Consider the following 16373-nt stretch of genomic DNA (forward strand, 5'->3'; position numbering starts at 1 on the left):
AGCGAAATGAAGAGGGAATATAACGACCCACTTTTTGAGAGCCCGAGTTACGGGCAATTACTTATTGCGTTGAACATTTAAAAATACACCTTTTAATTTAAACTTTTTAAACTTGCATGCACCGTACAACGACGCACACACAAAAGCATGATATAGGTACTTCATAAAATCTCATAATCAAGCGCTCGTAAGGGAAACATATTAAAGGGGTACAATACACCGATCTAACCCAAAACTTCATAGCTTCTAACTCGTATATACTTCCGCCTCGACATCTCCATCATGGCTCATCTGAAAATTTTTAATGTAGCAAGGATTGAGTATATAAAATATACTTAATAAGCAGCTTATTGGTAGTTCATAGTTCATTAATATTAGTTGTTTGTTTGGTGTCTCATTCTCATCTCCCGATAGACACTCAAGATGTGACCTTAATATCGATCTCATAGGTTCATGCATGATAATGCACAACTAGATACTAGGGGTGTACATCCAACTCGACAACCCAGACCAACCCAACCCGAATTATAAGGGTTGGGTTGAGTTATTTTTCCTAAACCCGAATAGGCTCGGTTCAGTTTCGGGTTTATAGGATAAAATCCTTGTGTTGACCCGAACCGATTAAAATTTATGATATAAATACGCTAAAAATGTAAGCGTATTCACGGGTTTTCTAAATGGTAGTTCGTGCTCGCAAGAATTATTTTGAGCCTAGTTCGACTCTCATAAATTTAGGTTATTTTAAAACAAAAATATATAATGTTCAATCCTCACCCCGAGTATACATATATTTAAGTAATTTTAAAGCATATTTTACCTGAAAATTTTCAGGTTCAGTTGGTTGTGAAAATTTTGGGATTGGTTAAGTTGGGTTGCGAAAATTTTCAAGTTGGTTGGGTTGTGTGTTATTACCAATTCAACTAACCCGAACTTTTTGGTTGATTTAAAAAAATCCCTCAACCCAATGGGCTGGAGCACGGGTGGATATAACTCACCCAGTGATTTGTCAACAAATTTACGTGATTTTAGTGTTTTCCAAAAGAGATTAGGGGTGGACACGACTAAAAATAGAAGCCAAGAATGGTTATAAAAGAAGAGCAAAGGAAAGGAGAAGAGACAACCCACAGCAATAATGGCCCCAAGAAGCTCTTATAAGATGTCTTGGGGAGCCTATACTCTCATCCTCTTTGGGTTTCATTTGCTCATTTCCCAAGCCAACGCTGCTAGAAATGTTGTTCCCACCGCCAATAAAGAAACCGTAAGGGTACACTTGGGATTTGTGCACAAAACCGTACATGCTCCTAGACGTGGATACGTTCATTTTTCGAGGCTCAATCAAAGGACCTTCTCTTATCCACCTACTCTAGCCGACGTCAGATCTGGAATATTATCCAAACGCTTGTATATCATTCCATCTAGGTCCAGGCTCAGGACGTCCAATCAACACTTTCGTGTCAAATATGGATCGATAGGAAAAAACGTGCACTTTCCTCCATCTAGACCCGGTAAGAGGATATCGCACACAAACTATCCCGTCAGCTCTGGAATGTTATTGAGAAATGGGCACATTTCTCAATCTGGACCTAGTCATAGGATATCAACCCCGAACCATCCCGTTAACCCTGAAATGATGCCAAAAAATATTTACATTTCTCCAGTTAGACCGAGTCAAGGGGCATCGAACCCATAGCCTCATTTCTTTGTTATTTGTGGGAAACGAGCAAAGCTCATTCTTTTTGTTTGCTATTTGTGGGAAACGTGCAAAGCTCATTCTTTTTTTCTTGTATTCTAAAAATCATTTATATGAAATAAGATGTTTATAAGTTATTGATAGGCACATTTTTTTGTTGTGATCGAATACCTTTCACAAAATTTCGTCGACAAACAAAATCCCAGAATTTATTTAATCATCTAATTTTATTGTTGTAATTCTTAAAAGTGACAATTTTGATCCATTAATTTTTATTTTTATCTCATTCTTAATTAAAAGTTAAAAAATATATATATTATTTACTAATTAAAAAAAAATATAATCAACAACATCAACATGTCATAGTTTCATATTTCTTCGGCTGGTACGGTTTTAGTATTCATGCATATTCAACATGTGTTATCTTAACTCATTTGATGCTCAAATCTTGATAAAAAGAAGTTTTCTTGATAAATGTGCACTATAACGTTTAACATTTTACCCAATCTTTGTTGTGTAGCCTGAAGTCAATACAACTCTTAATACTATATAATAGGAATTTTCATAATTTTCTATTGAATGAATGGTTCATGATTCTACGTTGACAAGCACCAAGAAAAGAAGGAACAAATTATTTAGTGTTTCATTTTGATATTGATTGTGAAATTGCGTTGCTGTGTTAGAAGAAGGATAGCTATACTGATTTGGTATACTCTAAAAACACCCTTGGTACAATATACTTTCATACGAAACAACAAACTCATGAGAGCTTATGCTCAAAGTGGACAATATCATACAATTGTGGAGAGTCGCGTTCTTTCTAACATGGTACTAAAGTCATGCCCTAAACTTAGTCGTACCAATAGATTGGTCCTCAAATGTCGAACAAAGGACTCCAAAAAGAAAAAAGAGTCAAGCCTCTCGAAGGTAGTAAAAAATGACTAAGACTCCAGGGGCATGAGTTGGATGGATGGATGATAAAAGTCTAATTTAGGGAATGATCATGGTTGGGTCCTTCCTTGAATCTCTTTCTAGGGGAAGGTTTCCACACCTTTGGATGTTATGTTCACCTTTGGGTGTTATGTTCTCCTCCCTAACCAATGTGGGACATCACAATCGATGATGTGGGAGACCCCACCAAAGGCCTGGACAACATGAAATATCTCCATGGGTATGAGGTCTGGACAATATCATATCCATTGGTACGAGGTCTGGACAATATCATAGAGTGGACTCATTGATATGAGGCTTGGACAATATCATAGAGTGGACATTAGCTCGAAATGATCATAAGTTTATAATCAGAAATAGTATGACATGAAATATCTTTATTAGTATGAGGCCTGGACAACATGAAATATCTCCATTGGTATGAGGCCTGAGACAATATCATAGAGTGGACATCAGCTCAAAATGATCATGGGTTTATAATCAAGGAATAGTCCATTGGTATTGAACAATATCATAAAATGATCGGCGCAGACAATATCATACCGTGGATTCCTGGATTATTTTGATTTTGTTTTGTTTTTTTTTTTTTTTTTTTTCAATTTCACCCAAATTATCTCATAGTTCAGATTTTTATTTAATCATTTAATCATTAAAAATATTGGTTCACAACGTATTAGGGAAAAGAACATATTCGTACATAAAAAGTGGTCTGGCCCAAAATTGAACTGAATGGGCCAAGCCCATTTAATATTTTACAAATATTTATTTATTATTGTAGACCGCTTAAATTTAACCTTCACTATTATTTTAGATTGTTATTTTTTCATATTAAAAATTTTAATTTTATTGTGAATTTTTTAAAAATATCAAATAATTAATAAAATCACACCCACTAATTTCTAACGAATTTCCGTGTTTTTAGTGTTTTTAAAAACAAATTAGCGCTGGATTTGACTAAAATTAGATGCCATTAATGCTATATAAAGGGAAAGCTAATGAAAGCACATCAGCAAACCCATAGCAATAATGGCCCCAAGAAGCTCTATCATCTCTTGGGGAGCCTATAGTTTAGTTCTCTTTGGGTTTCTTTTGCTCGTTTCCCAAACAAATGCTAGAAATGTTGTTTCGACTCATAAACCCGAAGAATCTTATGATGATATAAGGGTAGACTTTGGATTTCTAAGAAAAACCGTGCATATTTCTTCATCTGAATCGAGCCAAAGCAAGAAGCTATCTATGGTAGACTTTAGAATAGTTCCAAAAGCTCCTCATATTCCTGCTCCTGGTCTGAATCAGATGACCATAACCTATCCACCTCCTCTACCTCTATTGCACGATAGGATGTTATCAAAAACCAAGCACATTCCTCCATCTGGACCAAGTCACGAGGCACCATACCATCCAATCAACTATGGAATGTTACCGAAAAACATGCCCATTCCTCCATCCGGACCAAGTCATGGGGCACCAGACCATCCCATCAACTATGGAATGTTACCTAAAAACATCCCCATTCCTCCATCTGGACCAAGTCACGGGGCACCAGACCATCCCATCAACTATGGAATGTTACCGAAAAACATCCCCATTCCTCCATCCGGACCAAGTCACGGGGCACCAGACCATCCCATCAACTATGGAATGTTACCTAAAAACATCCCCATTCCTCCATCTGGACCAAGTCACGGGGCACCAGACCATCCCATCAACTATGGAATGTTACCGAAAAACATCCCCATTCCTCCATCCGGACCAAGTCACGGGGCACCAGACCATCCCATCAACTATGGAATGTTACCTAAAAACATCCCCATTCCTCCTTCCGAACCAAGTCATGGGCCACCAGACCATCCCATAAACTATGGAATGTTACCGAAAAACATCCTCATTCCTCCATCCGGACCAAGTCACGGGGCACCAGACCATCCCATCAACTATGGAATGTTACCTAAAAACATCCCCATTCCTCCATCTGGACCAAGTCACGGGGCACCAGACCATCCCATCAACTATGGAATGTTACCGAAAAACATCCCCATTCCTCCATCCGGACCAAGTCACGGGGCACCAGACCATCCCATCAACTATGGAATGTTACCGAAAAACATCCCCATTCCTCCATCCGGACCAAGTCACGGTGCACCAGACCATCCCATCAACTATGGAATGTTACCTAAAAACATCCCCATTCCTCCATCCGGACCAAGTCACGGGGCACCAGACCATCCCATCAACTATGGAATGTTACCGAAAAACATCCCCATTCCTCCATCCGGACCAAGTCACGGGGCACCAGACCATCCCATCAACTATGGAATGTTACCGAAAAACATCCCTATTCCTCCATCCGGACCAAGTCATGGGCCACCAGACCATCCCATAAACTATGGAATGTTACCAAAAAACATCCCCATTCCTCCTTCCGGACCAAGTCATGGGCCACCAGACCATCCCATAAACTATGGAATGTTACCGAAAAACATCCCCATTCCTCCTTCCGGACCAAGTCATGGGCCACCAGACCATCCCATAAACTATGGAATGTTACCTAAAAACATCCCCATTCCTCCTTCCGGACCAAGTCATGGGGCACCAGACCATCCCATCAACTATGGGATGTTACCTAAAAACATCCCCATTCCTCCTTCCGGACCAAGTCACGAGGCACTTGACCATCCCATCAACTATGGAATGTTACCAAAAAACATTCCCATTCCTCCATCCGGACCAAGTCACGGGGCATCAAATCCATAGTCTGTTCCACCACGCCATTTCTTTGCTATTTGTGAGAAACGAGCAAAGCTCACTTTTTTTTTTTTTTTTTCGTGTGTATCAAGTGTGTATCAAATCAATTATATGAAATATAAGTATTTGATATGCACATTTTCTTTATATACTAAAAAAAATTATTTGACAAAATTAAAAAAAAAAAAAAAAAAAAAATCTGAATAATCAACAAAGGGATTGTTCAAGGAAATTTCAGGAAATTAGGACGTAAAATAATTTTGGTCAATTTTTAAAACAATTATTGCCTCAATAATAATTTCCATGTTACCAAAATATAAAAACTCGACCTTAATTGAATGTCGGCGAATCTCACCTGTCACGAATTCCATGCCGTTAACTCAGGATACGTGTCATCATGTGATTGATTCACGTTCAAATAGATTTCCACGAAGCTGCACTATCCTATCTCCTACGTACACGTGTCGGATCTCAGGTCAAACTGGCTTAGGATCAATCATCGTTCGACACGTGTCTATGATATACTTAGGATGCTTCCTTTTCCCTCCTGGAGCGGGACTTCAGAAGCAGAAAGCTTGCCGTCAATATATATATATATAGTAATTTGGTGAGAGATAAAAACAAATCACCAAAATCCATATACGAACTTTTTCGATTCTCTCTATTTCTGTTTAATGATTCGAAAATCAAACGACTTCAATCGCCGGATTCTGTCGTTACCGGCGATTCAACCATGCGAATGCACATCTCCGGCGACGTTGTTGACGTCTTTGATCAATGTCAGTCGAAAAATCTGCGGCTACAGATCGGAGTTCTTCGGTAGCAACAAGCGAAACGCCATTAAAGCGATTCGCCAAATCGAAATCCTTCTGATGTTCTTTGAAGAAATTCAAGGTCGAAAAGCGGAAGATCTGTCGGATTCTGTTGTTTTAATCTTATTGGAGCTCCACTTTATCTTCCAGAAGCTTCTGTTTCTTTTGGAGGATTGTGTCCTAGAAGGTGCTCGTTTGTTCATGCTTATGAAATCGGAGTTCGTCGCGAATCGGTTCCAGGTTTTGATCCGATCCGTCGCTTTGGCTCTGGAGATTTTGCCTTTGGATTCGATCGATTTGCCTATCGAAGTCGTCGAGTTTGTGGAATTAGCGGCGAAACAAACACGAAAGATGAAATTTCAAATCGATCGCGAAGATGAAGAGATTCTCAACGAGGTAAGATCAATTCTAGCTGTTTTCGATTGCAGTGTTACTCCGGATAATACTCAAATCAAACGATTTCTTGATTATATTGGGATTAAAACATGGAGTTTATGCAATAAAGAGGTGAAATTCTTGGAGTCGGAAATTGAAATCGAATGGTCGGCTCACGAGAAGCTAGAGTTTTCATTTTTAAGCAAATTGATTGGTCTGATGAACTACTGTCGATGCATATTATTTGATGTTATCGATTACGAAGCAGTTCCGCTTATCCATCGATATGGAGCTGAAATCATCGATTGTTTTAACCACGATGATTTTCGATGCCCAATCTCGTTGGATTTCATGATTGATCCAGTAACAGTAGGAACAGGGCAGACATATGATCGCTCTTCGATTCAAAAATGGTTGAGGGCTGGAAATTCCACCTGCCCTAAAACAGGGGAGAGATTGAAGAACAGAGAGTTAGTCCCCAATTTAGCTCTCCGTCGGATAATTCGGCGATGCTGTTCTAAACATTCAATCCCTTATCCAGAATCAAGCAAACAAAAACGCAACATAACGAGAACAATTGTTGCAGGTAGCTCAACAGCCGAGAAGATCGTTTGGGTTTTGGCGAAATATTTAGCCCGCCTTCTGGAAACAGGAACGCCAAACGAGAAGAACAGAGCCGCTTATGAGATCAAACTTCTATCCAAATCAAGCATTTTTTATCGGTCTTACTTGGTGGAAGTTGGTCTGATTCCAAATTTATTAAAGCTTTTGAGATCATCAGATGGTTTGATGCAAAAGAACGCAATTGCAGCTGTTTTGAATCTTTCAAAGCATTCAAAAAGCAAGAGAGTAATAGCAGAAAACAGAGGATTGGAGGCAATTATAAATGTTTTAACGATGGGTTACACAACAGAAGCCCGTCAATTATCTGCTTATACTCTGTTTTACATGGCTTCCATTGAAGAGTACAGAAAGCTCATAGGCCAAACCCCAGAAGCACTTATGGGCTTAATGAACTTACTCAAGGAAGATTCAGATCGTAGCAAAAAGAACGCAATGGTTGCAATATATGGACTTCTTACGCATCCTGAAAACCACAGAAGAGTTCTCTCCATTGGAGCAGTTCCTTTATTGGTGAATTTGCTTGAAACATCCGATAGGGAAACTCTCATTGCAGATTCAATGGAGATTCTTGCAACTCTAGCAGAGAAGCCGGAAGGAGCCACCGCGATCATGCGATGTGGGGCTTTGAGTTTAACAATGGAGTTCATGAGTTCATGTAGCTCAAGTGCAGGACGAGAGTACTCTGTTTGTTTACTGCTAGCTCTGTGCATCCATGGCGGATGTGAAGTACTCCAAATCCTTGCAAAAAGCGAGGCCGTAATTTCATCTCTGTACATTATTATCAGAGAAGGCACAGCCCGTGGGAGAAGGAAGGCGGGTTCTTTGATGAGAATTCTCCATGAACACTGCGAAGTAGTGGCCGCAAGCTCCGACCCAATCCCTGTTCGCCTTTCAAATGAACGATCAGTTCAAGCCTGGTAAATTTGTAAATCGTTTTTTTTTTTTTTTTTTTTTAATTTTATTTTTTAAAGGATTTTTTGGGGGTAAATAGACAGGATGTAAATAGGGTTTTTTTTTTTTAATTATTTATTCAGATTTGTTTGGGTATTAGCTCGGGTTTTTAAGAGCTAATAACAGTCCATTAGCTTTGATCTCCTTAACTTCTAATAAATATAATATTTTTTAGTTATTATTGCTGTGATGATGTCTTTGTAATATTTAATAACTTAAATAATTCAATAATTTAATATGTTTCGTCTTCTTATTTAATAAGTTGAATTATTAGACAATTTCATATGTTTGAAATATATTATTCAACATTTGACCCATATATGATAATTTAATTTTAATACTATTTTGTTTTTATTTGAAGAGTTTTGAATGAAAAATTAACTATATAAAAAATTCCTATTCCTTTTTTTCTATAAAAAAAAAAAAAGAATTAATGCTTAATTTAATTGAAAATTACGGTTGAACAGAAAATTAAATTGTGACATTTTTATGGATATTTTTATATCTCAAAAGACAATAAATGTAGAATTTAAAAGAACTAATAACTTCTTAAAAACTGTAAACGGTCCACCGCCAAGGTCCGGAAAGACACCTTCACACTTGACTTACATATCTTATTTCTTCCCCTGGAATGCTTTCATCACCGCCGTCGATTACTTCGCCTACATCTACCCCAATACCCACGTGGACCGCATCTTCCCCGTCGCTTATACTCTTGTTCGTCCTCTGTTTGCTCACCGTGCCCCTTTTGGATCTACTCTACATTAGGGGTCGAGTCGGGGTTGTACGACGGGTTCTACATTGTTGTATGATGAAAGTCCCACATCGGTTAATTTAGGAAAGCTTAAAGCAAAGCTACAAAAACTTATATTCAAAGTGGACAATATCATATCATTACAGAGAGTCGTATTCATCTAACATACATCACCATTACCGAATTATACTGTAATTCCTCTTATTGGGTTTTGTTGTTCAATGGGTTTGGATCATTTAGGATTGGATTGAAGGATTTATACTTTCTTCTTATTTGAAATATAATAATGCATAATATCACCCACTTGATGTTAATTATTCTTTATAATTACCTTTTTCAAAACCAACTTTATATACATAAAAAAAAAAAAAAAAAAAAAATCATGATTAATTTAAAGGCCCACCTTATTAAAACATCTATGCTTGATTTAACTATTTTACTAAAATATCTATGCTTTATAAACAAGTTTCTTGGTTTAATAATTATAATAAATTATTCATATAAAAAATGACAGCGTAACAATCTAAGAACTCATCTTCTTTCCTTTTTTTATTACCTTCCTCGCGTATGTATAAGACCGAATCTATTCGATTTCTAAAAAGGATTACTAATCATTAACTTTTCGAGGAATCTTTCATCAGTGGTTGTGAATGACTGATTTTTCTCAATCTTTTCGACCTTAATTCCGTAGGAGAAAGTCAGAAAGATTGAAAAATAGAACCATTTGATTTGATTCGTTCTCAATAGTCATGTCATCTTAAGGTGATCCTTTTGTCGACGGATGCTCCTATTACACTCATAGTCTCTGAAGGATGAGAACCAACTATGTAGCATCTACATCGAGAATTCAAGTATTGTATACGTCATTAGTCCGATCCTTTGTAGGAACTACCCGTAATAACGAACTTGCAAAATGAATCTATTTGTCATAAAGAGATTCGTTGTTTCTGACCCTCTGCTTCACCTTAATTGTTATTTGAACAAGTAAAAGTTATGGCTCGTGACATTAAATTGTTTATCATATGGTATTAACATTAAATTTGATCACAGGGGTAAAAAAGTAAATTTTTTGTTATACAGATAAAATTAACTTTTTTACTCCGTAAATGTCTCTTGAAAATAGTAGGGCGTGCAAACTAATTTTTTCCATTTATTTCATGTGAATATCGTAATAAGTCGAATGAAACATGTGAAAATTCCGAAAAGAATAATATTCGATTCATGTGAACTACATATAAAATGTATATTACTTTGTATCAAATCAAATTCCGTTGTAATTCACATGTAATATGTCATTTTCTTTGTACTAAATAAAATAAATTAATGATTGATTTTTTTTTTTTTTTGAGGTTTATTACAATATAATTATAAGAGTTGAGTGTTCAAATGACCGGAGGAATCAACCAACTCGAACTACTCAACTGTTGAGTTGGGTTAGATTTTTCCGTTCGGGATGGAATGTTTTTTTGAAAAATTATAAATTCAACTCGACCGACCAGATCAATTAGAAAATAGAGATATAACTCAATCTTACCCTATCATACTTTTAAGATTGTCGTGAAAATTAAGAATATTTAACATTTGTAACCGATGTTAGTAATGTGTTTGACGTGTGAATGTTTGATATTTGAATATGATGAGATTTTAGTTATTAATTTAATATGTACCGTGAATAAGTAATATTTTTTTAAATAATTAAAAAAAAAACAACTCAATCCAAAAATAAAAGGTCAGGTTGAGTTGTTCAAGTCACCCGTACAACTCAGTTGGTTAAAAAAAATATATTAATAGAAATATTTATAAAAAAAATCGTTAAATTGATTTTAGCAATTTTTTCCAAAAAAAAAAAAATGTTCGTTTTCTAAATTTGGAAAAATCTAGACTAGCAACTCTTTTCCGACAATGTCGCTTTCTTATCGTTGCATCTTTCAATGGAAAGTTTAAAAAGATTTAAAAAAATATTTTAAAAAATTATTAAATTAAATTGAATTGCTAAAAAAAAATTAAAATTAAAATTATTTTATTCGCATTAAAATAGAGAACGGAAATAAAACTAAAGGATATGAAATTATCCGAAGCTGTTCAATTATATCCCTTGAAATAAATAAATAATAAATCGGTTCATAATATCCCTTTAAATAAATAAATAAATAATAAAATAAACAAATAAAATCACTTTCAACGCTTTATGTCTTAACCGATTAAAATTTTTAATTTTAACCTATTAAATTAATTTAAATTATTTGCAAGAAATTCCTAATACATTTTTTTTTTAAATTATTTGAATCTCTGACTAATTCATAACCCAATTCCTAGACGGCTTATTTTGTCTTCATTCACGTGCATTTTTGTTGGTATAAAAAGTGACTTTCAATTGTTGTAACTATTTTTTAGTCATCCTATCTTCATAATTGTTCTGCCTCTCTTTTATTCGGATGATGAGAATTTATGTTTAAAGTAGACAATATCACGTCTTTATTAAAGTTTTTTTTTAATTTGTTTAAATTAAATAAATATATAAGTGGGTTTGTGCAAATGGAATGTCCGAAGACTTTTAAACTCGTAATTTTAAAACAAAATTTCCACACGTTTTCGTGTAGAGATGAGAATTTGTTTCTTTTAAGATAACATAAAATTTATTATATTTAAAAAAATAATAATTTGAGTGGTTCCCTAAAGTTAAGGAATTTATAAATATAATAGAAGAGATTAATGAAAACTATTGCCATTACCTTATCATATATGATTGGACAACAAGTTTTCTCAAACCGTTGGTCCATTCCATTTTTAAATGCTTCAAAACTCTAAAGTCTTTTATCAAATTAATTAATCAAAATTCATCCCATTATAAAATTTTATTAAATCAATAAAGAAAACTCTAAGTCTTTTTTTTTTTTAATATGAATTTTTCAATGTGTCTAATACGCTATTATTAAATATAACATAATTGGGTATGGTTTGAAATTTATAATAATATTTTTAATGGCTACATTAATTAAAAAAAAATATATTTTAAAATACATTTACCTCCTAAAAAAATTAAAATAGTATTATATTTAAAAAATACTTATAAAATTTTAAAAATTGCATTAACATTCGGTTAATATACGACGAAAATAATCTATATATATTTCATAAATCACCTCCAAACTTTTAAGTGCTACTCCCGAGTATTTTTAAATTTTTTAAAAAAGGTTTTAAGGTATTTTTTAAATTTTAAACTGATATTTTTGAAATCTTTTAAATTCAATATTATTTTAGAAACAAAGCCGTAAGAATTTTTATCTAAATCTAAAATATAGTATTTTTTTTTTAAATTAAGTTCAAGAGTATTATTAAAATTTTTAATAATTGAAGAGTATTTTTGAAATAAAGTAAAATGTTGAAAGGTGTTTTTATTAATTTATTATTTTTAATATATAATTTTCATAATATAATAATATTTTATTTCCAGTAGCTGGTATTTTATGGAAAAAATGATTATACTAAAATAATTCTAATCGTTGAAATTTATAATATATAAACTTAATTATTAGTATACAAAACTTAAAATTATATTTAAGTAATATGTGTTTTAAAAGTTTTAATTAAAGATTAAATTAATGATAAGTCTTATGGATTAAATATTATATATAACTGAGAATTAAACATGGGTTAGGTACTCCTTGCTCATTTAAATATAATTTCTCACCCTCCCTAGCTATACTTTATTGGCCTAATTAACGTTAATTATATAATCTATAAAATTTAATATTAATTACCCAATAATTCTTCTCAATATTTTAGCTTAAATTATTAAAACTAAGATCAAAATTTGGATCTCAACCTTTTGATACTCTGTTTACAAAAAATAAAAATAAAAAACATCTTTAATTTAAAAAAAAATATATTAAAAAAATATTCTTATTATTACTACTTTAAAAAATAATATTAAAATATTAGAAACAATTCGAGGGATTCATACATAGTTTTTATCCATATATCAATTGATAAGATTTTTTTCTTTTTAATAAGAGTAAAGGGTATTAATATAATTTTTATAATTGCAATTCTAGGAGTATTTTTTAACTTTTTAAAAAAGTTGACGAGTATTAACGGAATTTTTTAAAATTACTTTTTTTTTTTTAAAGTTCAAAGGTATTATTGAAAATTTTAAAAATTTATGAATATTTTTTTTAGACAAAGTACCAAGTTTAAAAGTGTTTTTATTAATTAGCCTACGAATTAACATATTCTAAACTATAACTTTATTTTTATCTAAAATATCTATCTATATATATATATATTTAAACTTAATAAAACTATGATAAATAACATGTTCTAAACTATAAAAATATGATAAATAAGCTTGTTAGCTCCGCTAATAAAAATACCCTTAAATTTAACCTAAATACATATAACATTAAGTTTGGAAATATTATTTGAGAAGTGGATAGACGGTTTCCTAAGTACAATTTCACTCATATTTTTAAATATGATACTAAGCACATTTTTAACGTTTTAAAAAAGTTCAAAAAATATTAATGAAATTTTTTAAAACAAATACCTCACTGAGATATTTTTGAGAATTTTTTTTAAGGTATAAAAATATTATTGATTTTTTTTTTTTTTATAAAGTGTAAAAGATATTTTTTGTTTAAATTATAATTTATACGATATTTTTATTAATAATAATAAGCTTAAATCATCCAAAATTGTTGGCTCCTCAGAAGGTGACGATTTGAGACCATCCTCGGAAGGGGACGGAGATATTCCGTTTTTTCTTTTTCTTTTTTAATTTTTAAAATTTATTTGGTGGTTTCAAATAATTGAACTCGATAAAGTCAAAATCCACATATTAAATATCCTTTTTTAAAAATATTAAATAATACTTGTCCCAACCGCCCATTCCCACTCAACTTTTTTTTTTCTTTTTTTAAAAAATTATAATATTTTTTAAAAAATAATTACTTGCATTAGACATAATAAAACATGTGCATAATTTTAAATTATTTATAAACATTTTCTTATATTCCTACCCATTTTAAGATTTATATCTATTTAATTGGTGAATTTTAAAATGTTTAATAAATTTACGATATTACAAATATATATGAATTTAGTAAAATTCTTATATTTTCAATTTTATAATTTAAAATAAATTAACTACCCATAATATAAAAATAAAAAATTTGAACACACAGTCCATAAAAACTATTTTCCAATATTTTATTTTATATATATATATATATATATATATTAAAAAGTCTATTGATAATTCATTTCATTAAAATAATATACGAAAGCAAGAGAGAGTGACGTAGGAGTAAAACTTGGGTTGTTTGGTGCATTTGTAGTCCAACAATGTGGTGCCACGTGTTTTTTTTGTTGCTTTATTTATACTGTTTTTTCTTTTTGCTTTATTTATTTATTTATTATTTTTTACCTTTTCATTTAAGAAATACAATTTTCTTATTTTTTAATTTTTTAAATTTATTTTCTCATATATAACAAGGTGAGAAATATGTTCGTATTTAAATATAATTTTAACCTAAAATATTTTATTTTTTATATCAATTTCATTTTTAGTCTTATAATATTCTTTATTTTCAAATACTCCAATAAAAATGGAGAGTTCAACATAATAAATAAGAATGAAAAAGACGTTTGAAATTGGACGGTGTATATTGGGCCACGTGGCAGAATCAATAGGGCCCACTTAACACCGATTTTTACTCCTAATTTATTATATATAAGTTGAAAAAAAAATAATTATTTTTCACTGTAAAAAAAATGTTTATTTAATACTTTTCTGGCCTGTGACGGAGCGGAGCTCTCCATTACCTGAAATTTGTTTGATTTCCCCAATTATTCGTTTAGATTTTGGCGATCATCGATGGGTGGAGCCGTGGAGAATTCCGATGTAGATTCTGAAACCGCCCTTCTCGTCGGCGCTGCAACCGCCGACAAGATTCCGAGCGACCCTTTCAACTTGACTTACATCACTTACTTCTTTTTGGGTGTGGGTTGTCTTCTCCCATGGAACATCTTCATCACCGCCGTCGATTATTTTTCGTTTATTTATCCAGAAACCCGAGTGGATCGAATCTTCGCCGTCGCGAACCTTCTTGTGGCTCTGATCGGACTTGTTTTTGTGGTTCTCTACTCTCACAAATCCGTTGCTCGGGTTCGAATCAACGTCGGTATGATTATCTTCACGGTGGCTCTGCTCCTCGTCCCGGTCTTGGATTTGTCTTATATTAGAGGTCGGGTTGGACTGTATAATGGCTTCCACGTCACTGTCGGATCCATCGTGCTGTGCGGTGCCGGCGACGCGCTTGTCCAAGGCAGTGTTGTTGGCTGCGCCGGTGAACTCCCGGAGCGGTATATGCAGGCAGCTGTTTCCGGATTCGGTGCAGCTGGTAATGATTTTTGTCGGTCTCTGTTTTTTTTTTGCTACTTTTTCGCTGTCTTGTCTTGATTTTGGTATGAACTGGACTATAATTCTTCACCAAAAACTGCAAAATCCCCTTTAATTAAACCCCAGATTTTGAAATTGGGTTAATTTATGGCGAGTGTAGGAGTACTGGTGTCGGTGATGAGGATCGTAACCAAAGCCATTTACCCACAAGACGCTCATGGCTTGCGACAGAGTGCGAATCTCTACTTCGCTGTCGGAATTTCCATCATGATTCTGTGTATTGTCTTGTACAATCTTGCAGCTATGCTTCCAGTAGTGAAACATTTCGAGAGCATTAAGAAGCAAGAGAAAGAAGAACATGGTGATCGGCTATTTGGGTCCATGGATAAATCGACTCTGTGGGATATAATTAACAGAGTAAAAATCTACGCAACAGGGTTGGTACTCATCAATGTTGTAACTCTGTCTATATTTCCTGGATTCATTACAGAAGATGTGCATTCGGAGATCTTCAAAGATTGGTATTCAGCTCTTCTGATTACTGGGTACAATGTGTTTGATCTAATTGGGAAGTATCTTTCATCGGTTTATGTGATCGAAAACCCGAGAACCGCCTTCGGCAGCTGCATCGGGAGGCTGGTGTTCTATCCCCTGTTCTTGGGTTGCTTGCATGGTCCGGAGTTTCTTCGAAGTGAGGTACCTGTGATTGTTCTTACGTACCTTCTTGGGCTTACTAATGGGTACTTGACGGCGGTGAATTTGATATTGGCACCCAAAGCAGTGGCGTTTGAATATGCAGAGAAAACAGGGGTTATATTGGTTCTGTTCTCCTTCTCTGGTTTGGCTATTGGCTCTGTTGTTGCTTGGTTTTGGGTCATTTAGTTGGGTATAATTACAAAGGTTGTTGTTGTTCATAACTTTATGTATTGCTACAATTAAGAATCTGTTCTACAAAACCTGTTCATATTTAAGAACAGATGCAGAATTCATTATCGTCTTGTCTTGTGTGATCGAAGATTTTAAAGATATGATAGTTAAAAAAAAAAAAAAAAAAAAAAAAAAAAAAAAAAA

The 16373-nt window shown here is 33.4% G+C and overlaps 3 protein-coding genes across 3 annotated transcripts; all 3 read left to right on the forward strand.

Annotated features, from left to right (window-relative positions):
- The first annotated feature begins 3667 nt into the window (after window positions 1-3667).
- Window positions 3668-5395, forward strand: LOC111458719 (basic proline-rich protein-like). The gene has a single exon (XM_023101513.1). It carries the CDS (start codon window positions 3668-3670, stop codon window positions 5393-5395), a length of 1728 nt encoding a protein of 575 aa, XP_022957281.1.
- Window positions 5396-6020: 625 nt separating this feature from the next.
- Window positions 6021-8220, forward strand: LOC111458198 (U-box domain-containing protein 19-like). The gene has a single exon (XM_023100708.1). It carries the CDS (start codon window positions 6061-6063, stop codon window positions 8116-8118), a length of 2058 nt encoding a protein of 685 aa, XP_022956476.1. The 5' UTR covers window positions 6021-6060; the 3' UTR covers window positions 8119-8220.
- Window positions 8221-14677: 6457 nt separating this feature from the next.
- On the forward strand, window positions 14678-16300 carry LOC111458290 (equilibrative nucleotide transporter 1-like). Its single transcript, XM_023100835.1, has 2 exons — window positions 14678-15303; window positions 15463-16300. Exons 1-2 carry the CDS (start codon window positions 14778-14780, stop codon window positions 16182-16184), a joined length of 1248 nt encoding a protein of 415 aa, XP_022956603.1. The 5' UTR covers window positions 14678-14777; the 3' UTR covers window positions 16185-16300.
- The last annotated feature ends 73 nt before the right edge of the window (window positions 16301-16373 follow it).

Source organism: Cucurbita moschata, unplaced genomic scaffold, assembly GCF_002738365.1.
Source record: "Cucurbita moschata cultivar Rifu unplaced genomic scaffold, Cmos_1.0 Cmo_Scf00021, whole genome shotgun sequence".
In the NCBI taxonomy this organism is placed as follows: domain Eukaryota; kingdom Viridiplantae; phylum Streptophyta; class Magnoliopsida; order Cucurbitales; family Cucurbitaceae; genus Cucurbita; species Cucurbita moschata.

Bases quoted from the DNA above. Each gene is read 5' to 3' on its own strand.
- LOC111458719 (XM_023101513.1), top strand. From the start codon at position 3,668: ATGGCCCCAAGAAGCTCTATCATCTCTTGGGGAGCCTATAGTTTAGTT.
- LOC111458198 (XM_023100708.1), top strand. From the start codon at position 6,061: ATGATTCGAAAATCAAACGACTTCAATCGCCGGATTCTGTCGTTACCG.
- LOC111458290 (XM_023100835.1), top strand. From the start codon at position 14,778: ATGGGTGGAGCCGTGGAGAATTCCGATGTAGATTCTGAAACCGCCCTT. The intron at 15,304-15,462 runs GTAATGATTTTT...TGGCGAGTGTAG, and splicing joins TTCCGGATTCGGTGCAGCTG to GAGTACTGGTGTCGGTGATG.